Below are 18,617 nucleotides of genomic sequence, written 5' to 3'. Positions count from 1 at the left end.
ATGCCTTGACCTTTGCTCTTCTATTACCTCACCCCTAGTTGTTCCCCTCTTCCCAGCCCTCCTGAGTGACCTGGTCTCCCTACCCTCTGACTGGCTATCTGCCCACCCCACAGATACTAGGAGTCCCCTGAGGTGCGTGGGGCCTCAGCTTGCAGAGGAGCACGCTTGCCAGACGCTTCGGAGCTTTGAAGGGCACAGGCTATCTAAGATGAGCACAGGTCCATCAGAGAAACAAGCAGAGCAGAAGGTTTGCCGTGCCTTCCAGGCTTCCGAGGAAACCCACGGGACTCTGGCAGCCATGGCCCCCTGGGTAGCTGTGGGCTCTGCCTATGGCTCCTGCACCTGCCTGGGAGCCCAGCCTGTAACTGACCCGGCCCTCGGCCTGTCATAGGGACTTCCTCTGTCGTCTACTCCTGGATGGGATGTTTTCCACAAGCTTACCCAACCTTCTGGACTTGCCCGTGGGTGCTGTATAGTGGGTATCTCTGGATGGGGTATCCCCCTCCATCTGCCCTGTTGCCTTCAGTGTGGCCATATTGGAGGGGCACCTCCAGCGTTGACTCCCTCATGAGAAGTCTGTACCTGGATGCCTTGGCCCCCAACCTATTTCCTGTCCCCCTGGGATTCCCACCCAGCTACTCCTTGGCCTCTCCCACTCTGGGTGGGGCCATCTCTAGCCACTGTCCCCAGGTGGGATGCCAGACTCCAGCCAGCTCAGCCCCCATGGCTGTAGTTGGGGAGCTATCCAGAGGAGCTCCCTACTTGAAGAGATGCCAAGCCCCTCCCTAAGAATGGGCCTCCGGGTTCAGTATTTGGGCACCTTTGCCCCACTGCAGCTCAGAGCTCCGCCCTCTGCCCCCTTCCCCCATTGAAGATTGTCAGTCAGACCCCGGCTGCCCCAGCTCCTCCTCCCCCTGGTCACCCTGCAGGGCCCGCCGCCGCCTCTTTGAGTGCTGATCAGCCCTCCAGACCCACCTAACAATCAGAGACAAGTCTGGTGTGGACTTTTAGTTTTTGGAAGAGTTTCAGAAGGGAGTTGTTTGCTGTTCTTCAGTACAGAGCACACCTCCTGGACTCATGCAAGGCCTCTCTGTTTGGTATTTCTCTTCACTTTCTTGTTTTTCTGTTTTCCCTTCAACCCTGATACTGGCACCTTTTCTCCTCCCCAGACTGTCCTGGGCCAGCCCTCTCGTAGATTTGCTGTAAGTCCTCAAACATGCATGCATGTAACCTTGTAAAATGAGCATATTTAAGCTCAACCCACTGTGCAGAGGTGCTCAGTTAGAATAAGCCTCCAGGTTCAGTATTTGGGTACCAGTGCCACCCTCCAGCCCAGGACTCTCTCTGGCCCCTCCTCAGCAAAGACCCTCAGCAGGACCCCCACATCCCTGGCCACACTGCAGGGCCTGCCACTGTCTCTTCCAGCATTGGTCTGTCCTCCAGGGAACCACATACTTGGGCACTTTAGAACCCATGGAATCCATTGAGCACTTGCTGTAGGCTCTGCCTAGAGGCTTTCAAAACCTGTGTTTGTTCCAGTATACACAGAGTAGGAAATGCTGACTTGTTCAGAGTGCTGGTGCCCTTGGGTCCTTGTGGGTGTGCTCTTTTTACTCCTCACGCCTTCAGCACCCTCTGGGGTAATGCACACACCAATAAGATGTACAGTATATGCTTTTAAAATTTTTAAATAAATGAGACTGTGCTATAAATCGTTTTCAATTTTTCATTCATTAGTTTAAGACCTAGCCGTATCTGCATGTATGTGTAGTGTATTTGGAGTTTGTTTTCAAATTTATTAGCATGTTTTTCATGCTGTTATTTCTTACTATTGTTATGGGCTGTATTCCATTTTTCTTTATAATTTTATTGTGTTTGAGGTTTACGACGTGATGTTATGGTTACCATAGTGAAGCAGACTAACATCTGCCATCTCACAGTTACATTTTTTGGTGACAACAGGAGCTAAAATACACTTTTGACAAAAACCCCTAGTACAATGCCATTTCATTAACTTTATTCCTCATGCTGTACATTAGAGCTGTAGGCTTGCTCAGCCTACCTATACTTGGTATCCTTTGACTTACATATCCCAGTTCCCCCACTCCCAGCCCGTGGGAACCACTGCTCCATTCTCTATCTCTGTATTTTAGCTCTTTGTTCTCTTTTAATATTCCACATATAAGGGAAACTGTGCAATTTTTTTTTCTGTGTCTGACTTATTTCAGCATGCCCCGTGCATGTTATGGCAAATGGCACAATCTCCTTTTTAAAGGCTAAATAATATTCTATATCCATTATATATATGGCTATAATCGTATTTATCCATTCATCCATTGATAGGCATTTGGGTTGTTTCCATATCTTGGCTATTGTAAATAATTCTGCAGTGAATATGAGAGTACAGGTATCTTTATGAGGCGGTGATTTCATCTTTTTTGGGTACATTTCCAGAAGTAGCATTGCTGGATCATGTAGTACTATTTTTATTCAGGGACTTCTGTATTGTTTTCTATAATGGCTGTACTCCTTTTCTTTTCAAACAGTGTATTTATTAAACTTTTCCCATGGATTTTTCTGTTTTATTAGTATCTATTTTTGACTCACTGATTCTGTGCCTTGAAGTATCTTCTTCTTATTGTGAGCTTATTATTTCTTTTGTAACTTCTTAAAGTTGATGACAGCCAGTTCATTTTTAGGCCTGATTCTTTTACAAATTTTTTTTTAATTTTAACCAATTTATAAGGGCATAAATTCTTGAATTAAGCATGAATCTTAGAAGAAATTTCCATTCATGATACAGTTGTAGAGTGGAAATGTAAAATGAGATATTGAAGTCATGTTTTCTAATAATGAACCTCATTGAGGTTTAAGAGAGTGAAATAATAGCCTTTGGATTAATGCTTTTTTTTATTGCATTTTAGGTTTTGGGGTACATGTGAAGAACATGCAAGATTGCTGCATTGGTACACACATGGCAGTGTGGTTTGCTGCCTTCTGTCCCCTCACCTGTATCTGTCATTTCTCCCCATGCTATCTCTTCCCACCTCCCCACCCCCTCATCCCTCCCCCATTTCCCCCCAACGGACCCCAGTGTGTAGTGCTCCCCTCCCTGTGTCCATGTGTTCTCATTGTTTAACACCCGCCTATGAGTGAGAATATGCAGTGTTTGATTTTCTGCTCTTGTGTCAGTTTGCTGAGAATGATGGTTTCCAGGTTAATCCATGTCCCTACAAAGGACGTGAACTCATCGTTTTTGATGGCTGCGTAATATTCCATGGTGTATATGTACCACATTTTCCCTATCCAGTCTATCATCGTTGGGCATTTGAGTTGGTTCCAGGTCTTTGCTATTGTAATCAGTGCTGCAGTGAACATTCGTGAGCACGTGTCCTTATAGTAGAATGATTTATAATCCTTTGGATATATACCCAGTAATGGGATTGCTGAGTCAAATGGGATTTCTATTTTTAGGTCATTGAGGAATCGCCACACTGTCTTCCACAATGGTTGAATTAATTTACACTCCCACCAATGGTGTAAAAGTGTTCCTATTTCTCCACATCCTCTCCAGCATGTTGTTTCCAGATTTTTTAATGATCGCCATTCTAACTGGTGTGAGATGGTATCTCAATATGGTTTTGATTTGCATTTCTCTAATGACCAGTGATGATGAGCATTTTTTCATATGTTTGTTGGCCTCCTGTATGTCTTCTTTTGTAAAGTATCTGTTCATATCCTTTGCCATTTTTGAATGGGCTTGTTTGTTTTTTTCTTGTAGATCTGTTTTAGTTCTTTGTAAATTCTGGATATCAGCCCCTTGTCAGATGGGTAGACTGCAAAAATTTTTTCCCATTCTGTTGGTTGCTGATTTACTCTACTGACTGTTTCTTTTGCCGTGCAGAAGCTGTGGAGTTTGATTAGGTCCCACTTGTCTATTTTGGCTTTTGTTGCCATTGCTTTTGGCGTTTTGGTCATGAAGTCCTTGCCTATGCCTATGTCCTGAATGGTTTTGCCTAGATTTTCTTCTAAGGTTTTTATGGTGTTAGGTCTGATGTTTAAGTCTTTAATCCATCTGGAGTTAATTTTGGTGTAAGGTGTCAGGAAGGGGTCCTGTTTCTGCTTTCTGCACATGGCTAGCCAGTTAAAATTCCCTCTAAATATACCACTCTAAAATATACCCTGTAGTTATGTGATATTCTTACTTGTGTATCTTTTTAAACAATCACCGTTAAGGAAAATCAAGTAAATTTTATTAAAGGCTGACAAACCAAAATTGTTTGTAGTTTAAAATGCTTCATATAGAATTTATATAATAGTCCAGTTACTATTCTAGTTATTGCTGTTATAATGGACTAATGAGAATTAATGTTTATGTATTGATAGAGAATTAGTATGGAAGTTATGCACTTATAATATTAATATACCAATAATATGTGCACTACCCAAAAAACTATAGCTTCATCCAGAAGCACTTTGAGCAAAACTTGAATCTGTTGATGGCAATGCTTGTATATCTATTGCAGATCTTATGCTGATGGTGATAGAGAAATCATCAAAAATACATTGTGAAGGGAGTAGAAAGATTGCCAGGTTTCTTGGTATACTTTTGGAATTTGAAATAATTCATCTGTTCGAAGGTTGAATTAAGCTTAAATCCACTGCTGTCTCTGGGACATGACAGCCTAGGGAAACCTAGGAAAACCCGCCTGAGATAAGACATCTGTGTAAGTTGCTGGAGGGTGTGCAGAGGGGCAGGGCTGCAGGTTTCTGAGACCCTCAGCTGGGAAGGAGAGAGGGAGCTCTTCAGACTAGCACCAGGGAATTGATTTCTCCGTCCAGCCTGGAGCTCACCCCTTCAGCTCTCTGTAGTTTTCTCCTAGGCTGTGTGTTTTGAATGATGCCTTCTATAGAGTGGTGGTTTCTCAAGATGGTTCTGTTTCTGCAAGTGCCTTTTACACAGCCTGAGGTTTTCTTATGAACATGTTCTTAGGTGGGGGCAGCAAAGCTTGTGCCAGATGCTTTTCTCTTTTTACACTGATTGCAAAGGACGCAGCAAATGTAGGAGACTGTCAATGACAGGTGCACACACGGCTGGCCCCCCAGGGGCTGTGAAGGATGGGGGCAGCCCGGGTTGCTGGGCTGCTTGACCACTGCTTCCAACAGTGTCCCAAAAACACTTGGGTGGCCGCTTGTTGCTGCTAATGTCTACCACAGGCTGAGCTCCCCCACACCCAACAAGGAACAGAGAGCCCCCAAAGCCACCTACTAACTGGGGCAGAGCCTGCGAGAGCTGCTTGCAGGGAGCTGGGAGGATGTGTGGGGCTGCTCCCTCTTGTAATCTGTTTTTACATTTTCTTCTTGGCTTTCCTGAAGTATACAGCAGTCCCCCCTTATCCTCAGTTCTGCTTTCTGAAGTCACAGTTACCCACAGTCAACTTTGTTCTGAAAATATTAACTAGAACCCCCCAAAATAAGCAATTTCTAAGTCTTAAAGGGGGCATCATTCTGAGTAGTGTGATCAGATCTCTGTCCTGCCCTGGGAATGGAGCCTGCCTTGTCCAGAGTTCCATGCTGGCTTCAAGTTCCACACTGTCTTCATCACCTGCCTGTTAGTCACTCAGTTCTCTTAGTTATCAGGTCCACCAAGGTGGTAGCTCCCTTTTTGTTCAAAGAACCCTTGTTATACCTAATGACTGCCCCAAGGCGCCAGAGGAGTGCTGCTGGCAATTCACATAGGCCAAAGAGAAGCCATAAAGTGTGTCCTTTAAGTAAAAAGGTGAAAGTTCTTCACTTAATAAGGAAAGAAAAAAAAATAGTATGCTGAGGTTGCTAAGATCTGCAGTATAATAAGATGCTGAGAGACAGACAGGGAGACCACATTCACATAACTTTATTATACCATATAGTTTTATTATTGATCTTACTGTGCCTAATTTATGAATTAAACTATCATAGTTATATATTGGAAAAACAGTGTTTATAGGGTTCAGCACCATCTGTGGCTTCAGGCATCCACTGGGGGTCTTGGAACATACCTGCCTCAGATAAGGGGGAACTACTGTAATTGCATTTCCACATTTTTATTTGAAGAATTTTAATTATAAGGAGTAATAGAACACCCATATACCCCCCATCTCTATGCAATTGTTAATACTTTGCAACATTTATCTCTTGGTCTCTATTTACACAAACAAATACACCTACAAATAGTATCATGCATATGGATTATCCATTTATAGGGCTGCCTATCAATTTGTCAAACCATTTGAAAGTAAATCAGAGATGTCTGACACTTCCTCATGCACCTCTAAAAAATAAGAGCATTCTCCTACACTACCACTTACTGTCACACCTGACGAGATTAATAATTCTCTATTATTCAGAACATATTCAAATGTCCCCAGTTGCCCCAACAATGTACAGTGTTTGATAGCTTTTTTTAAACCTAGATCACATAGCCATTTGTATATCCTATTTTGTGGAGTGACTATCCCAGATGCTTTATTCCTTGGGTTGTTTGTGGAGTATGTGGTGTGTGTGCACTTATTCTATACATGAATGTATTGTCAGATATGAGTATTGCTTATGGCTTTTTACTTTTTAAATGGTACCTGTTGATCAATAGAAGTTCTAAATTTTATGGATATACAATATTAATATTTTTCTCTTTGGGGTAGTGCTTCGGAAGGCCTAATAGCTTTGTCTACCTCAAGGTCATGGACATAGTCTTATATTTTTTTCTCCAAGGTTTATTGTGTTACTTTTTATATTTACTTCAAATTAATTTTTGAAATGTGTTGTCTCTTGGCTTTGATCTATTTCAGTACTTTTTCCCATGTACTTAAAAATTATGCAATTTGGGGGTATAGTATTCCATATATGTCATTTAGGTGAAATTGGATAATTATTTTGTTCAAATGTATATTGCTTTTTTATCTTCTTGTTTCATCAGTTACTGAGAGTTAAAATCTCCAACTCTGATTGTGACTTATTCTATTTCTCCTTCTAGTTCTGTTGAGTTTTGCTTTATATTTTTTAAGTTGTGTTATTAGGTGTCTAACAAATTTGGGACAAAGGATAATTTGTCTTTTTTTATAAGATTTCCCACTTGACATTTTACAATGCTTCTAATGTTGACATTGGTTTTGTGAAAGTGATAATATATTTATTCTACTTTTCCTTTTCAGGCTAGTCAAATGAAGCAGTGAGGGTGGAGAAAGAACAAAGAAATCTGTAACCGCCTGTGATCCATTAGCTATAAACACCACTGCTCATGTACTTTTGGTTGGTGCTTGCCTTACTTTCAATTACTTCGTGTTCTTAAGTGTCTTATAAACAGCAGGTTGATGGTTTGGTTTTTTTCAATCCAGTCTGACAGTCTCTGTCTTTTAACTGGATTGTTTACACCATTCATATTTAACAGAATTACTGCTATCATTGACCTAAGTTTACCATCTCACTATTTCTCTTTGTTCCCTCTGCTCTTTGTTCATTTCTCCTTTCCTGCCATCTTTCATAATATTCAAAGTATTTTTAATTGTTCCATTGTATCTCCTCTATTACTATTTAGTTAGACATTCATGTATTATTCTTTTGGTGGTTGCTCTAGATTAAAATAGTACCCTTGATGTGTTACAGCCTTCTTTATATTTGTATTTCACCACTTTCCAAATCATGCATGAGCCTTCCAACAGTTTTATTTAACTCCATTGTTCTCTCTGCTTTTGCCCTATGGTTGTAATGCCTTACTTACATTTAAGTTGGAAGCTTCACAAGATACTATTGTTTGAGCCTTATAGCCATTATTGTTATACAGTTACTCATATATTTCCCTTTCCAGCAGTCTTCTTTCCTCCCCAAATCTCCATGTCTCTGCCTGGAATCATTTTCTTTCAGCCTGAAGAACTACTTCCATGCTTTGAATCATGAGGAATTCTTTCAGCTTATGTTTGTTTGGAAACATCTTAATTGTGCCTCCTACTTATTTTAAAGGATATTTTTGCTGATTCTTTTTCCTAGGTCAGCAGATTTTCCTGAAAGTATCATTTTTTTTCCTTGTGGGATTCTAAGTCACAAAGACTTACACACTTTGGACAACTTTCAGAACAGGAGAAAATGTTCAAAGGCTTGTGGACACTCATACCAACATGTTTATTAAGGTAATTTTTTATTACTCATGGTGACTTGATATCATTGCTTGAAAATGTAATATAAAACCAATTCTTTGAAACTGATAGTTACTATAAACCCAGTAAATTTTACAAACTTGGTAAGTACATGTTCATTGCAGAGTTCTTTATATGTCCATATATGCAAGGGTTCTGATCAAGTTGCTAATTGTGTGGTTTAAATCTTTTATATCTTTTAGTTTTCTGATCTTTCAGTTATTTAGAGAGATGTGTGTTGTGTGTTGAAATTTATCAAAGTATTTTTCTTGTATTTACTATCATTTTATATTAATCACTTTGTTATCTTCTGCAGTCTAATAATGTAGTGAATTGTGTTGCTCATCCTTGTAATTGTTGATATAAACTAAATCTGACCACATTTTTTATTTTGCAATATATTTGGCATTTGGTTTGTTGATGTGTTATGTAGAATATTTTACGTAAGAGAAAAAAGAATGTAGTTACGATTCTTGTGTTGACCTTACCAGTTTTGAATTCAAAAATTAAATTTCGAAGCTTTTCCTCTGAAAAGAAATTTCTGGAGTCTATTTATGAGAGAGTTTGAAAAAAAATCACCTATAATAACCTGTTCCTGTGACTTTTTTTTTTTTTTTTTTTTTTTTTTTTTTTTTTTTTTTGAGATGGAGTTTTGTTCCTCTCACCCAGGCTAGAGTGTAATGGTGCAATCTCTGCTCATTGGAAACTCTGCCTCCTGGGTTCAGGCAATTATCCTGCCTCAGCTGCCCAAATAGCAGTGATTAAAGGAATGCACCACTACACCTGGCTAATTTTGCATTTTTAGTAGAGACAGGGTTTCTCCATTTTGGTCAGACTGGTCTCGAACTCCCGACCTCAGTTGGTGTCAGGAAGGGGTCCAGTTTCTGCTTTCTGCACATGGCTAGTCAGTTTTCCCAACACCATTTATTAAACAGGGACTTGTTTCCCCATTGCTTGTTTTTGTCAGGTTTGTCAAAGTTTGGATGGGTGTAGATGTGTTGTGTTGCCTCCAAGGCCTCTATTCTGTTCCGTTGGTCTACATCGCTGTTTTGATTACTGTAGCCTTGTAGTATAGTTTGAAGTCCAGTAGTGTGATGCCTCCTGCTTTGTTCCCATGCCTCGGCCTCCCAAAGTGCTGGAATTACAGGCTTGAGCCACAGCTTCCAGTCTCCTGGGACTTTGAAGGAGTAGTAAAGGAGTTACCATTTTGCTTATCACATTCATTTGTTAATTAGTAGTTTTTATATATGTGTTTCTCCTTTTTTTAATTGCATTTTAGGTTTTGGGGTACATGTGAAGAACATGCAAGATTGTTGCATAGGTACCCACATGGCAGCATGATTTGCTACCTTCTTCCCCTTCACCTATATCAGGCATTTCTCCCCATGCTCTTTCCCCTCAACTCCCCACCCCTGCTGTCCCTCCCCTATTTCCCGCTGCCAGACCGCAGTGTGTGATGCTCCCCTCCCTGTGTCCATGTGTTCTCATTGTTCAACAACCACTAATGAGTGAGAACATGTGGTGTTTGGTTTTCTGTTCTTGTGTCAGTTTGCTGAGAATGATGGTTTCCAGGTTAATCCATGTCCCTACAAAGGACATGAACTCGTCGTTTTTGATGGCTGCATAATATTCCATGCTGTATATGTGCCACATTTTCCCTGTCCAGTCTATCGTCGATGGACATTTGGGTTGGTGCTAGGTCTTTGCTATTGTAAACAGTGCTGTAATGAACATCTGTGTGCATGTGTCCTTATGGTAGAACGATTTATAATCCTTTGGATATACAACCAGTAATGAGATTGCTGGGTCAAATGGAATTTCTATTTCTAGGTCCTTGAGGTATCGCCACACTGTCTTCTACAATGGTTGAACTAATTTACACCCCCACCAACAGTGTAAAAGTGTTGCTATTTCTCTGTATCCTCTCCAGCATCTGTTGTCTCCAGATTTTTTAATGATGGCCTTTCGAACTGGCATGAGATGGTATCTCAATGTAGTTTTGATTTGCATTTCTCTAATGACCAGTGATGATGAGCATTTTTTGATATGTTTGTTGGCCTCATGTGTGTCTTCCTTTGCAAAGTGTCTGTTGATATCCTTCGCCCATTTTTGAATGGGCTTTCTTGTTTTTTTCTTGTAAATCTGTTTTAGTTCTTTGTAAATTCTGGATATCAGCCCTTTGTCATATGAGTAGACTGCAAAAATTTTTTTCCCATTCTGTTGGTTGCCAATTCACTCTAATGACTGTTCTTTTGCTGTGCAGAAGCTGTGGAGTTTGATTAGGTCCCATTTGTCTATTTTGGCTTTTGTTGGCAATGCTTTTGGTGTTTTGGTCATGAAGTCCTTGCCTATGCCTATGTCCTGAATGGTTTTGCCTGGATTTTCTTCTAGGGTTTTTATGGTGTTACCTTATGTTTAAGTTATGGTGTTATCTTATGTTTAAGTCTTTAATCCATCTGGACTTAATTTTAGCGTAAGGTGTCAGGAAGGGGTCCAGTTTCTGCTTTCTGCACATGGCTAGCCAGTTTTCCCAACACCATTTATTAAACAGGGACTTGTTTCCCCATTGCTTGTTTTTGTCAGGTTTGTCAAAGTTCGGATGGGTGTAGATGTGTTGTGTTGCCTCCGAGGCCTCTGTTCTGTTCCGTTGGTCTACATCGCTGTTTTGATTACTGTAGCCTTGTAGTATAGTTTGAAGTCCAGTAGTGTGATGCCTCCTGCTTTGTTCCTTTTGCTTAGAATTGACTTGGCTATGTGGGCTCTCTTTTGGTTCCATATGAAGTTTAAGGTGGTTTTTTCAAGTTCTGTGAAGAGGGTCATTGGTAGCTTGATGGGGATAGTGTTGAATCTGTAAATTACTTTGGGCAGTATGGCCATTTTCATGATATTGATTCTTCCTAACCATGAACATGGAATATTTCTCCATCTGTTTGTGTCCTCTCTTATTTCGTTGAGCAGTGGTTTGTAGTTCTCCTTGAAGAGATCCTTTACATTCCTTGTTAGTTGTATTCCTTTGCGGCAATTGTGAATGGCAGTATGTTCTTGATTTGGCTCTCTTTAAGTCTGTTATTGGTGTATGGGAATGCTTGTGATTTTTTGCACATTGATTTTGTATCCTGAGACTTTGCTGAAGTTGCTTATCAGTTTCAGGATATTTTGGGCTGAGATGATGGGGTCTTGTAGATATACAATCATGTCTTCTGCAAATAGAGACAATTTGACTTCCTCCTTTTCTATTTGAATACCATTTCTTCTTCTTGCCTGATTGCTCTGGCTAAAACTTCCAATACTATATTAAATAGGAGTGGTGAGAGAAGGCATCCTTGTCTAGTGCCAGATTTCAAAGGGAATGCTTCCAGTTTTTGCCCATGCAGTATGATATTGGCTGTTGGTTTGTCATAAATAGCTTTTATTATTTTGAGATACGTTCTGTCAATATCTAGTTTATTGAGGGCTTTTAGCACAAAGGGCTGTTGAATTTTGTCAAAGGCCTTCTCTGCACCAATTGAGATAATCATATGGTTTTTGTCTTTGGTTCTGTTTACGTTTATAGACTTGCATATGTTGAAACAGCCTTGCATCCCCAGGATGAAGCCTACTTGATCATGGTGGATAAGCTTTTTGATGCGCTGGTGCAATCGGTTTGCCAGTATTTTATTGAAGATTTTTGCATCCATGTGCATCATGGATATTGGCCTGAAGTTTCCTTTTTTTTGCCGAGTCTCTGCTGGGTTTCGGTATCAGGGTGATGTTGGTTTCATAAAATGATTTGGGAAGGATTCCCTCTTTTTGGATTGTTTGGAATAGTTTCAGAAGGAATGGTACCAGCTCCTCTTTGTATGTCTGGTAGAATTTGGCTGTGAACCCATCTGGACCTGGGCTTTTTTGGGGTGGTAGGCTCTTAATTGCTGCCTCAACTTCGACCTTGTTTGTGGTCTATTCGGGTTTCGACTTCTTCCTGGTTTAGGCTTGGGAGGATGCAAGTGTCCAGGAATTTATCCATTTCTTCCAGGTTTACTAGTTTGTATGCATAGAGTTGTTTGTAATAATCTCTGATGATGGTTTGTATTTCTGTGGAATCTGTGGTGATATTCCCTTTTTCTTTTTTTTATTGCATCTGTTTGATTATTCTCTCTTTTCTTTTTTATTAATCTGGCTAGTGGTCTATTTTGTTGATCTTTTCAAAAATCCAGCTCCTGGATTTATTGACTGTTTTTAAGGGTCTTTTGTGTCTCTATCTCCTTCAGTTCTGCTCTGATCTTAGTTATTTCTTGTCTTCTGCTAGGTTTTGAGTTTTTTTGATCTTGCTCCTCTAGCTCTTTCCATTTTGACGATAGGGTGTCAATTTTAGATCTGTCCTTACTTCTCAAGGGGGCATTTATTGCTATATATTTTCCTCTAGACACTGCTTTAAATGTGTCCCAGAGATTCTGGTATGTTGTGTCTTCGTTCTCTTTGGTTTCGAAGAACATCTTTATTTCTGCCTTCATTTCATTGTTTATCCAGTCAACATTCAAGAGCCAGTTGTTCAGTTTCCATGAAGCTGTGCAGTTCACAGTTAGTTTTTGAATTCTGAGTTCTAACTTGATTGCACTGTGGTCTGAGAGACTGTTTGTTATGATTTCCATTCTTTTGCATTTGCCGAGGAGTGATTTACTTCCAATTATGTGGTCAATTTTAGAGTAGGTGTGATATGGTGCTGAGAATAATGTATATTCTGTGGATTTGGGGTGGAGAGTTCTGTAAATGTCTATTAGGTTTGCTTGTTCCAGGTCTGAATTGAAGTCCTGGATATCCTTGTTAATTTTCTGTCTCATTGATCTGTCTAATATTGACAATGGGGTGTTAACGTCTCCCACTATTATTGTGTGGGGATCTAAGTCTCTTTGTATGTCATTAAGAACTTGCCTTATGTATCTGGATGCTCCTGTATTGGGTGCATATATATATTTAGGATCGTTACCTCTTCTTGTTACATTGATCCTTTTACCATTATGTAATGTCCTTCTTTGTCTCTTTTGATCTTTGTTGGTTTAAAGTCTATTTTATCAGAGACAAGAATGGCAACTCCTGCTTTTTTTTTTCTCTCTCTCTCTCTCTCTATTTGCTTGGTAAATCTTCCACCATCCTTTTATTTTGAGCCTTTGTGTATCCTTGCATGTGAGATGGATTTCCTGGATATAGTACACTGATGGGTTTTGGATTTTTATCCAAGTTGCCAGTCTGTGTCTTTTGATTGGGGCATTTAGCCCATTTACATTTAGGGCTAATATTGTTATGTGTGAATTTGATCCTGCCATTTTGATGCTAGCTGGCTGTTTTGCCCATTAGTTCATGCAGTTTCTTCATTGTGTTGATGCTCTTTATCATTTGGTATGTTTTTGGGGTGGCTGGTACTGGTTCTTCCTTACTATGTGTAGAGCCTATTTCAGGAGCTCTTGTAAAGCAGGCCTTGGCAAAGAGTATCTGGTACTAGTGGTTCCTTTCTATGTTTTGTGCTTCTATCAGGAGCTCTTATAAAGCAGGCCTGGTGGTGATGAAACCTGAGTACTTGCTTCTTTGCCAAGGCCTGCTTTACAAGAGCTCCTGAAATAGGCTCTACACATAGTAAGGAAGAACCAGTACCAGCCACCCCAAAAACATACCAAATGATAAAGAGCATCAACACAATGAAGAAACTGCATGAACTAATGGGCAAAACAGCCAGCTAGCATCAAAATGGCAGGATCAAATTCACACATAACAATATTAGCCCTAAATGTAAATGGGCTAAATGCCCCAATCAAAAGACACAGACTGGCAACTTGGATAAAAATCCAAAACCCATCAGTGTACTATATCCAGGAAATCCATCTCACATGCAAGGATACACAAAGGCTCAAAATAAAAGGATGGTGGAAGATTTACCAAGCAAATAGAGAGAGAGAGAGAGAGAAAAAAAAAGCAGGAGTTGCCATTCTTGTCTCTGATAAAATAGACTTTAAACCAACAAAGATCAAAAGAGACAAAGAAGGACATTACATAATGGTAAAAGGATCAATGTAACAAGAAGAGGTAACGATCCTAAATATATATATGCACCCAATACAGGAGCATCCAGATACATAAGGCAAGTTCTTAATGACATACAAAGAGACTTAGATCCCCACACAATAATAGTGGGAGACGTTAACACCCCATTGTCAATATTAGACAGATCAATGAGACAGAAAATTAACAAGGATATCCAGGACTTCAATTCAGACCTGGAACAAGCAAACCTAATAGACATTTACAGAACTCTCCACCCCAAATCCACAGAATATACATTATTCTCAGCACCATATCACACCTACTCTAAAATTGACCACATAATTGGAAGTAAATCACTCCTCGGCAAATGCAAAAGAATGGAAATCATAACAAACAGTCTCTCAGACCACAGTGCAATCAAGTTAGAACTCAGAATTCAGAAACTAACTGTGAACTGCACAGCTTCATGGAAACTGAACAACTGGCTCTTGAATGTTGACTGGATAAACAATGAAATGAAGGCAGAAATAAAGATGTTCTTCGAAACCAAAGAGAACGAAGACACAACATACCAGAATCTCTGGGACACATTTAAAGCAGTGTCTAGAGGAAAATATATAGCAATAAATGCCCCCTTGAGAAGTAAGGACAGATCTAAAATTGACACCCTATCGTCAAAATGGAAAGAGCTAGAGGAGCAAGATCAAAAAAACTCAAAACCTAGCAGAAGACAAGAAATAACTAAGATCAGAGCAGAACTGAAGGAGATAGAGACACAAAAGACCCTTAAAAACAGTCAATAAATCCAGGAGCTGGATTTTTGAAAAGATCAACAAAATAGACCACTAGCCAGATTAATAAAAAAGAAAAGAGAGAATAATCAAACAGATGCAATAAAAAAAAGAAAAAGGGAATATCACCACAGATTCCACAGAAATACAAACCATCATCAGAGATTATTACAAACAACTCTATGCATACAAACTAGTAAACCTGGAAGAAATGGATAAATTCCTGGACACTTGCATCCTCCCAAGCCTAAACCAGGAAGAAGTCGAAACCCGAATAGACCACAAACAAGGTCGAAGTTGAGGCAGCAATTAAGAGCCTACCACCCCAAAAAAGCCCAGGTCCAGATGGGTTCACAGCCAAATTCTACCAGACATACAAAGAGGAGCTGGTACCATTCCTTCTGAAACTATTCCAAACAATCCAAAAAGAGGGAATCCTTCCCAAATCATTTTATGAAACCAACATCACCCTGATACCGAAACCCAGCAGAGACTCGGCAAAAAAAAGGAAACTTCAGGCCAATATCCATGATGCACATGGATGCAAAAATCTTCAATAAAATACTGGCAAACCGATTGCACCAGCGCATCAAAAAGCTTATCCACCATGATCAAGTAGGCTTCATCCTGGGGATGCAAGGCTGTTTCAACATATGCAAGTCTATAAACGTAAACAGAACCAAAGACAAAAACCATATGATTATCTCAATTGGTGCAGAGAAGGCCTTTGACAAAATTCAACAGCCCTTTGTGCTAAAAGCCCTCAATAAACTAGATATTGACAGAACGTATCTCAAAATAATAAAAGCTATTTATGACAAACCAACAGCCAATATCATACTGCATGGGCAAAAACTGGAAGCATTCCCTTTGAAATCTGGCACTAGACAAGGATGCCTTCTCTCACCACTCCTATTTAATATAGTATTGGAAGTTTTAGCCAGAGCAATCAGGCAAGAAGAAGAAATGGTATTCAAATAGAAAAGGAGGAAGTCAAATTGTCTCTATTTGCAGAAGACATGATTGTATATCTACAAGACCCCATCATCTCAGCCCAAAATATCCTGAAACTGATAAGCAACTTCAGCAAAGTCTCAGGATACAAAATCAATGTGCAAAAAATCACAAGCATTCCCATACACCAATAACAGACTTAAAGAGAGCCAAATCAAGAACATACTGCCATTCACAATTGCCGCAAAGGAATACAACTAACAAGGAATGTAAAGGATCTCTTCAAGGAGAACTACAAACCACTGCTCAACGAAATAAGAGAGGACACAAACAGATGGAGAAATATTCCATGTTCATGGTTAGGAAGAATCAATATCATGAAAATGGCCATACTGCCCAAAGTAATTTACAGATTCAACACTATCCCCATCAAGCTACCAATGACCCTCTTCACAGAACTTGAAAAAACCACCTTAAACTTCATATGGAACCAAAAGAGAGCCCACATAGCCAAGTCAATTCTAAGCAAAAGGAACAAAGCAGGAGGCATCACACTACTGGACTTCAAACTATACTACAAGGCTACAGTAATCAAAACAGCGATGTAGACCAACGGAACAGAACAGAGGCCTCGGAGGCAACACAACACATCTACACCCATCCGAACTTTGACAAACCTGACAAAAACAAGCAATGGGGAAACAAGTCCCTGTTTAATAAATGGTGTTGGGAAAACTGGCTAGCCATGTGCAGAAAGCAGAAACTGGACCCCTTCCTGACACCTTACGCTAAAATTAAGTCCAGATGGATTAAAGACTTAAACATAAGATAACACCATAACTTAAACATAAGGTAACACCATAAAAACCCTAGAAGAAAATCCAGGCAAAACCATTCAGGACATAGGCATAGGCAAGGACTTCATGACCAAAACACCAAAAGCATTGCCAACAAAAGCCAAAATAGACAAATGGGACCTAATCAAACTCCACAGCTTCTGCACAGCAAAAGAACAGTCATTAGAGTGAATTGGCAACCAAAAGAATGGGAAAAAAATTTTTGCAGTCTACCCATTTGACAAAGGGCTGATATCCAGAATTTACAAAGAACTAAAACAGATTTACAAGAAAAAAACAAGAAAGCCCATTCAAAAATGGGCGAAGGATATCAACAGACACTTTGCAAAGGAAGACACACATGAGGCCAACAAACATATCAAAAAATGCTCATCATCACTGGTCATTAGAGAAATGCAAATCAAAACTACATTGAGATACCATCTCATGCCAGTTCGAAAGGCCATCATTAAAAAATCTGGAGACAACAGATGCTGGAGAGGATACGGAGAAATAGCAACACTTTTACACTGTTGGTGGGGGTGTAAATTAGTTCAACCATTGTAGAAGACAGTGTGGCGATACCTCAAGGACCTAGAAATAGAAATTCCATTTGACCCAGCAATCTCATTACTGGTTGTATATCCAAAGGATTATAAATCGTTCTACCATAAGGACACATGCACACAGATGTTCATTACAGCACTGTTTACAATAGCAAAGACCTAGCACCAACCCAAATGTCCATCGACGATAGACTGGACAGGGAAAATGTGGCACATATACAGCATGGAATATTATGCAGCCATCAAAAACGACGAGTTCATGTCCTTTGTAGGGACATGGATTAACCTGGAAACCATCATTCTCAGCAAACTGACACAAGAACAGAAAACCAAACACCACATGTTCTCACTCATAAGTGGGTGTTGAACAATGAGAACATATGGACACAGGGAGGGCAGCAAGAGGGGAGGGACAGTGAGGGGTGGGGAGTTGGGGAGAGATAGCATGGGGAGAAATGCCAGATATAGGTGAAGGGGAAGAAGGCAGCAAATCACGCTGCCATGTGTGTACCCATGCAACAATCTTGCATGTTCTTCACATGTACCCCAAAACCTAAAATCTAATTAAAAATATTTTTAAAAATAAAAAGAAAAGAAATCATTTATTTTTTACTCATTATTTTGTCATTCTATGTTTGTGAATTTCTCCCTTTTGTATTTTGTCCTTTTGGTTTGTTTCCATGGATCTGTTTTGTTGCTATTTTTTTTTTAAACTTCATCAAATATGTAGTGTTGTTTCTCTTTTCACCTTATGATGAACCTAAAACTATACATTTTCTGCAGAATGCACACCTCTTTGGCTTTGTCCCACAAATTTGGCAGGTGGTACATTTCTTATCACCTGTTGGACAGTGCTGAGGAGCTCCTAGAGCTTCAGTCCCCGGTGGGGACCAGTTTCCCTCAGCCCAGCCTCCGGCATCAGCAGCAGAATCCTGCAGTGCAGCTACTGCTTCCTGGACAGTCTCAGGGACACCATAGCATTGGGTCCAGAACTTACTATCTAGGCATCAGATCCTTCTCTTCTTTGGCCTCTTCATCCTGCTAAGACTGTTAATCCTATCGCTGTCCCCATACAAAGCTCACACACATGGGCAAGACAGGAGCCCACCCAGTACTCATTGAGCTGCCATTGTGAACCCTGCCTGCGCTCCCGAGTACAAACACACCTTGCTGACCTGGGGCTCTTGGCCACACCCTGAGCAACTCGAAATACCCCTGTGTGCCTTCTCAGAAGACACAAGGGTGCCAGGTGGCAATGGGATATCCTTGTAGGGACTGTGCACTGTCTCA

The 18,617-nt window shown here is 40.2% G+C and overlaps 1 protein-coding gene and 1 long non-coding RNA gene across 4 annotated transcripts in view; one reads left to right on the top strand and one right to left on the bottom strand.

Annotated features, from left to right (window-relative positions):
- Positions 1-208: 208 nt before the first annotated feature.
- PRR23E (PRR23 family member E) lies at positions 209-957 on the top strand. Its single transcript, XM_003944122.3, is given in 2 exon segments — positions 209-377; positions 380-957. Coding segments are annotated over 2 exon segments (747 nt in total).
- Positions 958-5,914: 4,957 nt separating this feature from the next.
- LOC141585344 (uncharacterized) overlaps positions 5,915-18,617 on the bottom strand; it is a 40,448-nt gene continuing 27,745 nt past the window's right edge. For all 3 annotated transcript variants that reach the window (XR_012518755.1, XR_012518756.1, XR_012518757.1), the window contains one exon: positions 5,915-9,345. This is a non-coding gene — a long non-coding RNA (uncharacterized LOC141585344). The remainder of the gene's footprint in view (positions 9,346-18,617) is intronic.

Source organism: Saimiri boliviensis, chromosome 8 (assembly GCF_048565385.1).
Source record: "Saimiri boliviensis isolate mSaiBol1 chromosome 8, mSaiBol1.pri, whole genome shotgun sequence".
Lineage (NCBI taxonomy): Eukaryota > Metazoa > Chordata > Mammalia > Primates > Cebidae > Saimiri > Saimiri boliviensis.
The sequence above is the reverse complement of the archived record's forward strand: the minus strand, read 5'-3'. Positions and strand labels throughout refer to the sequence as shown.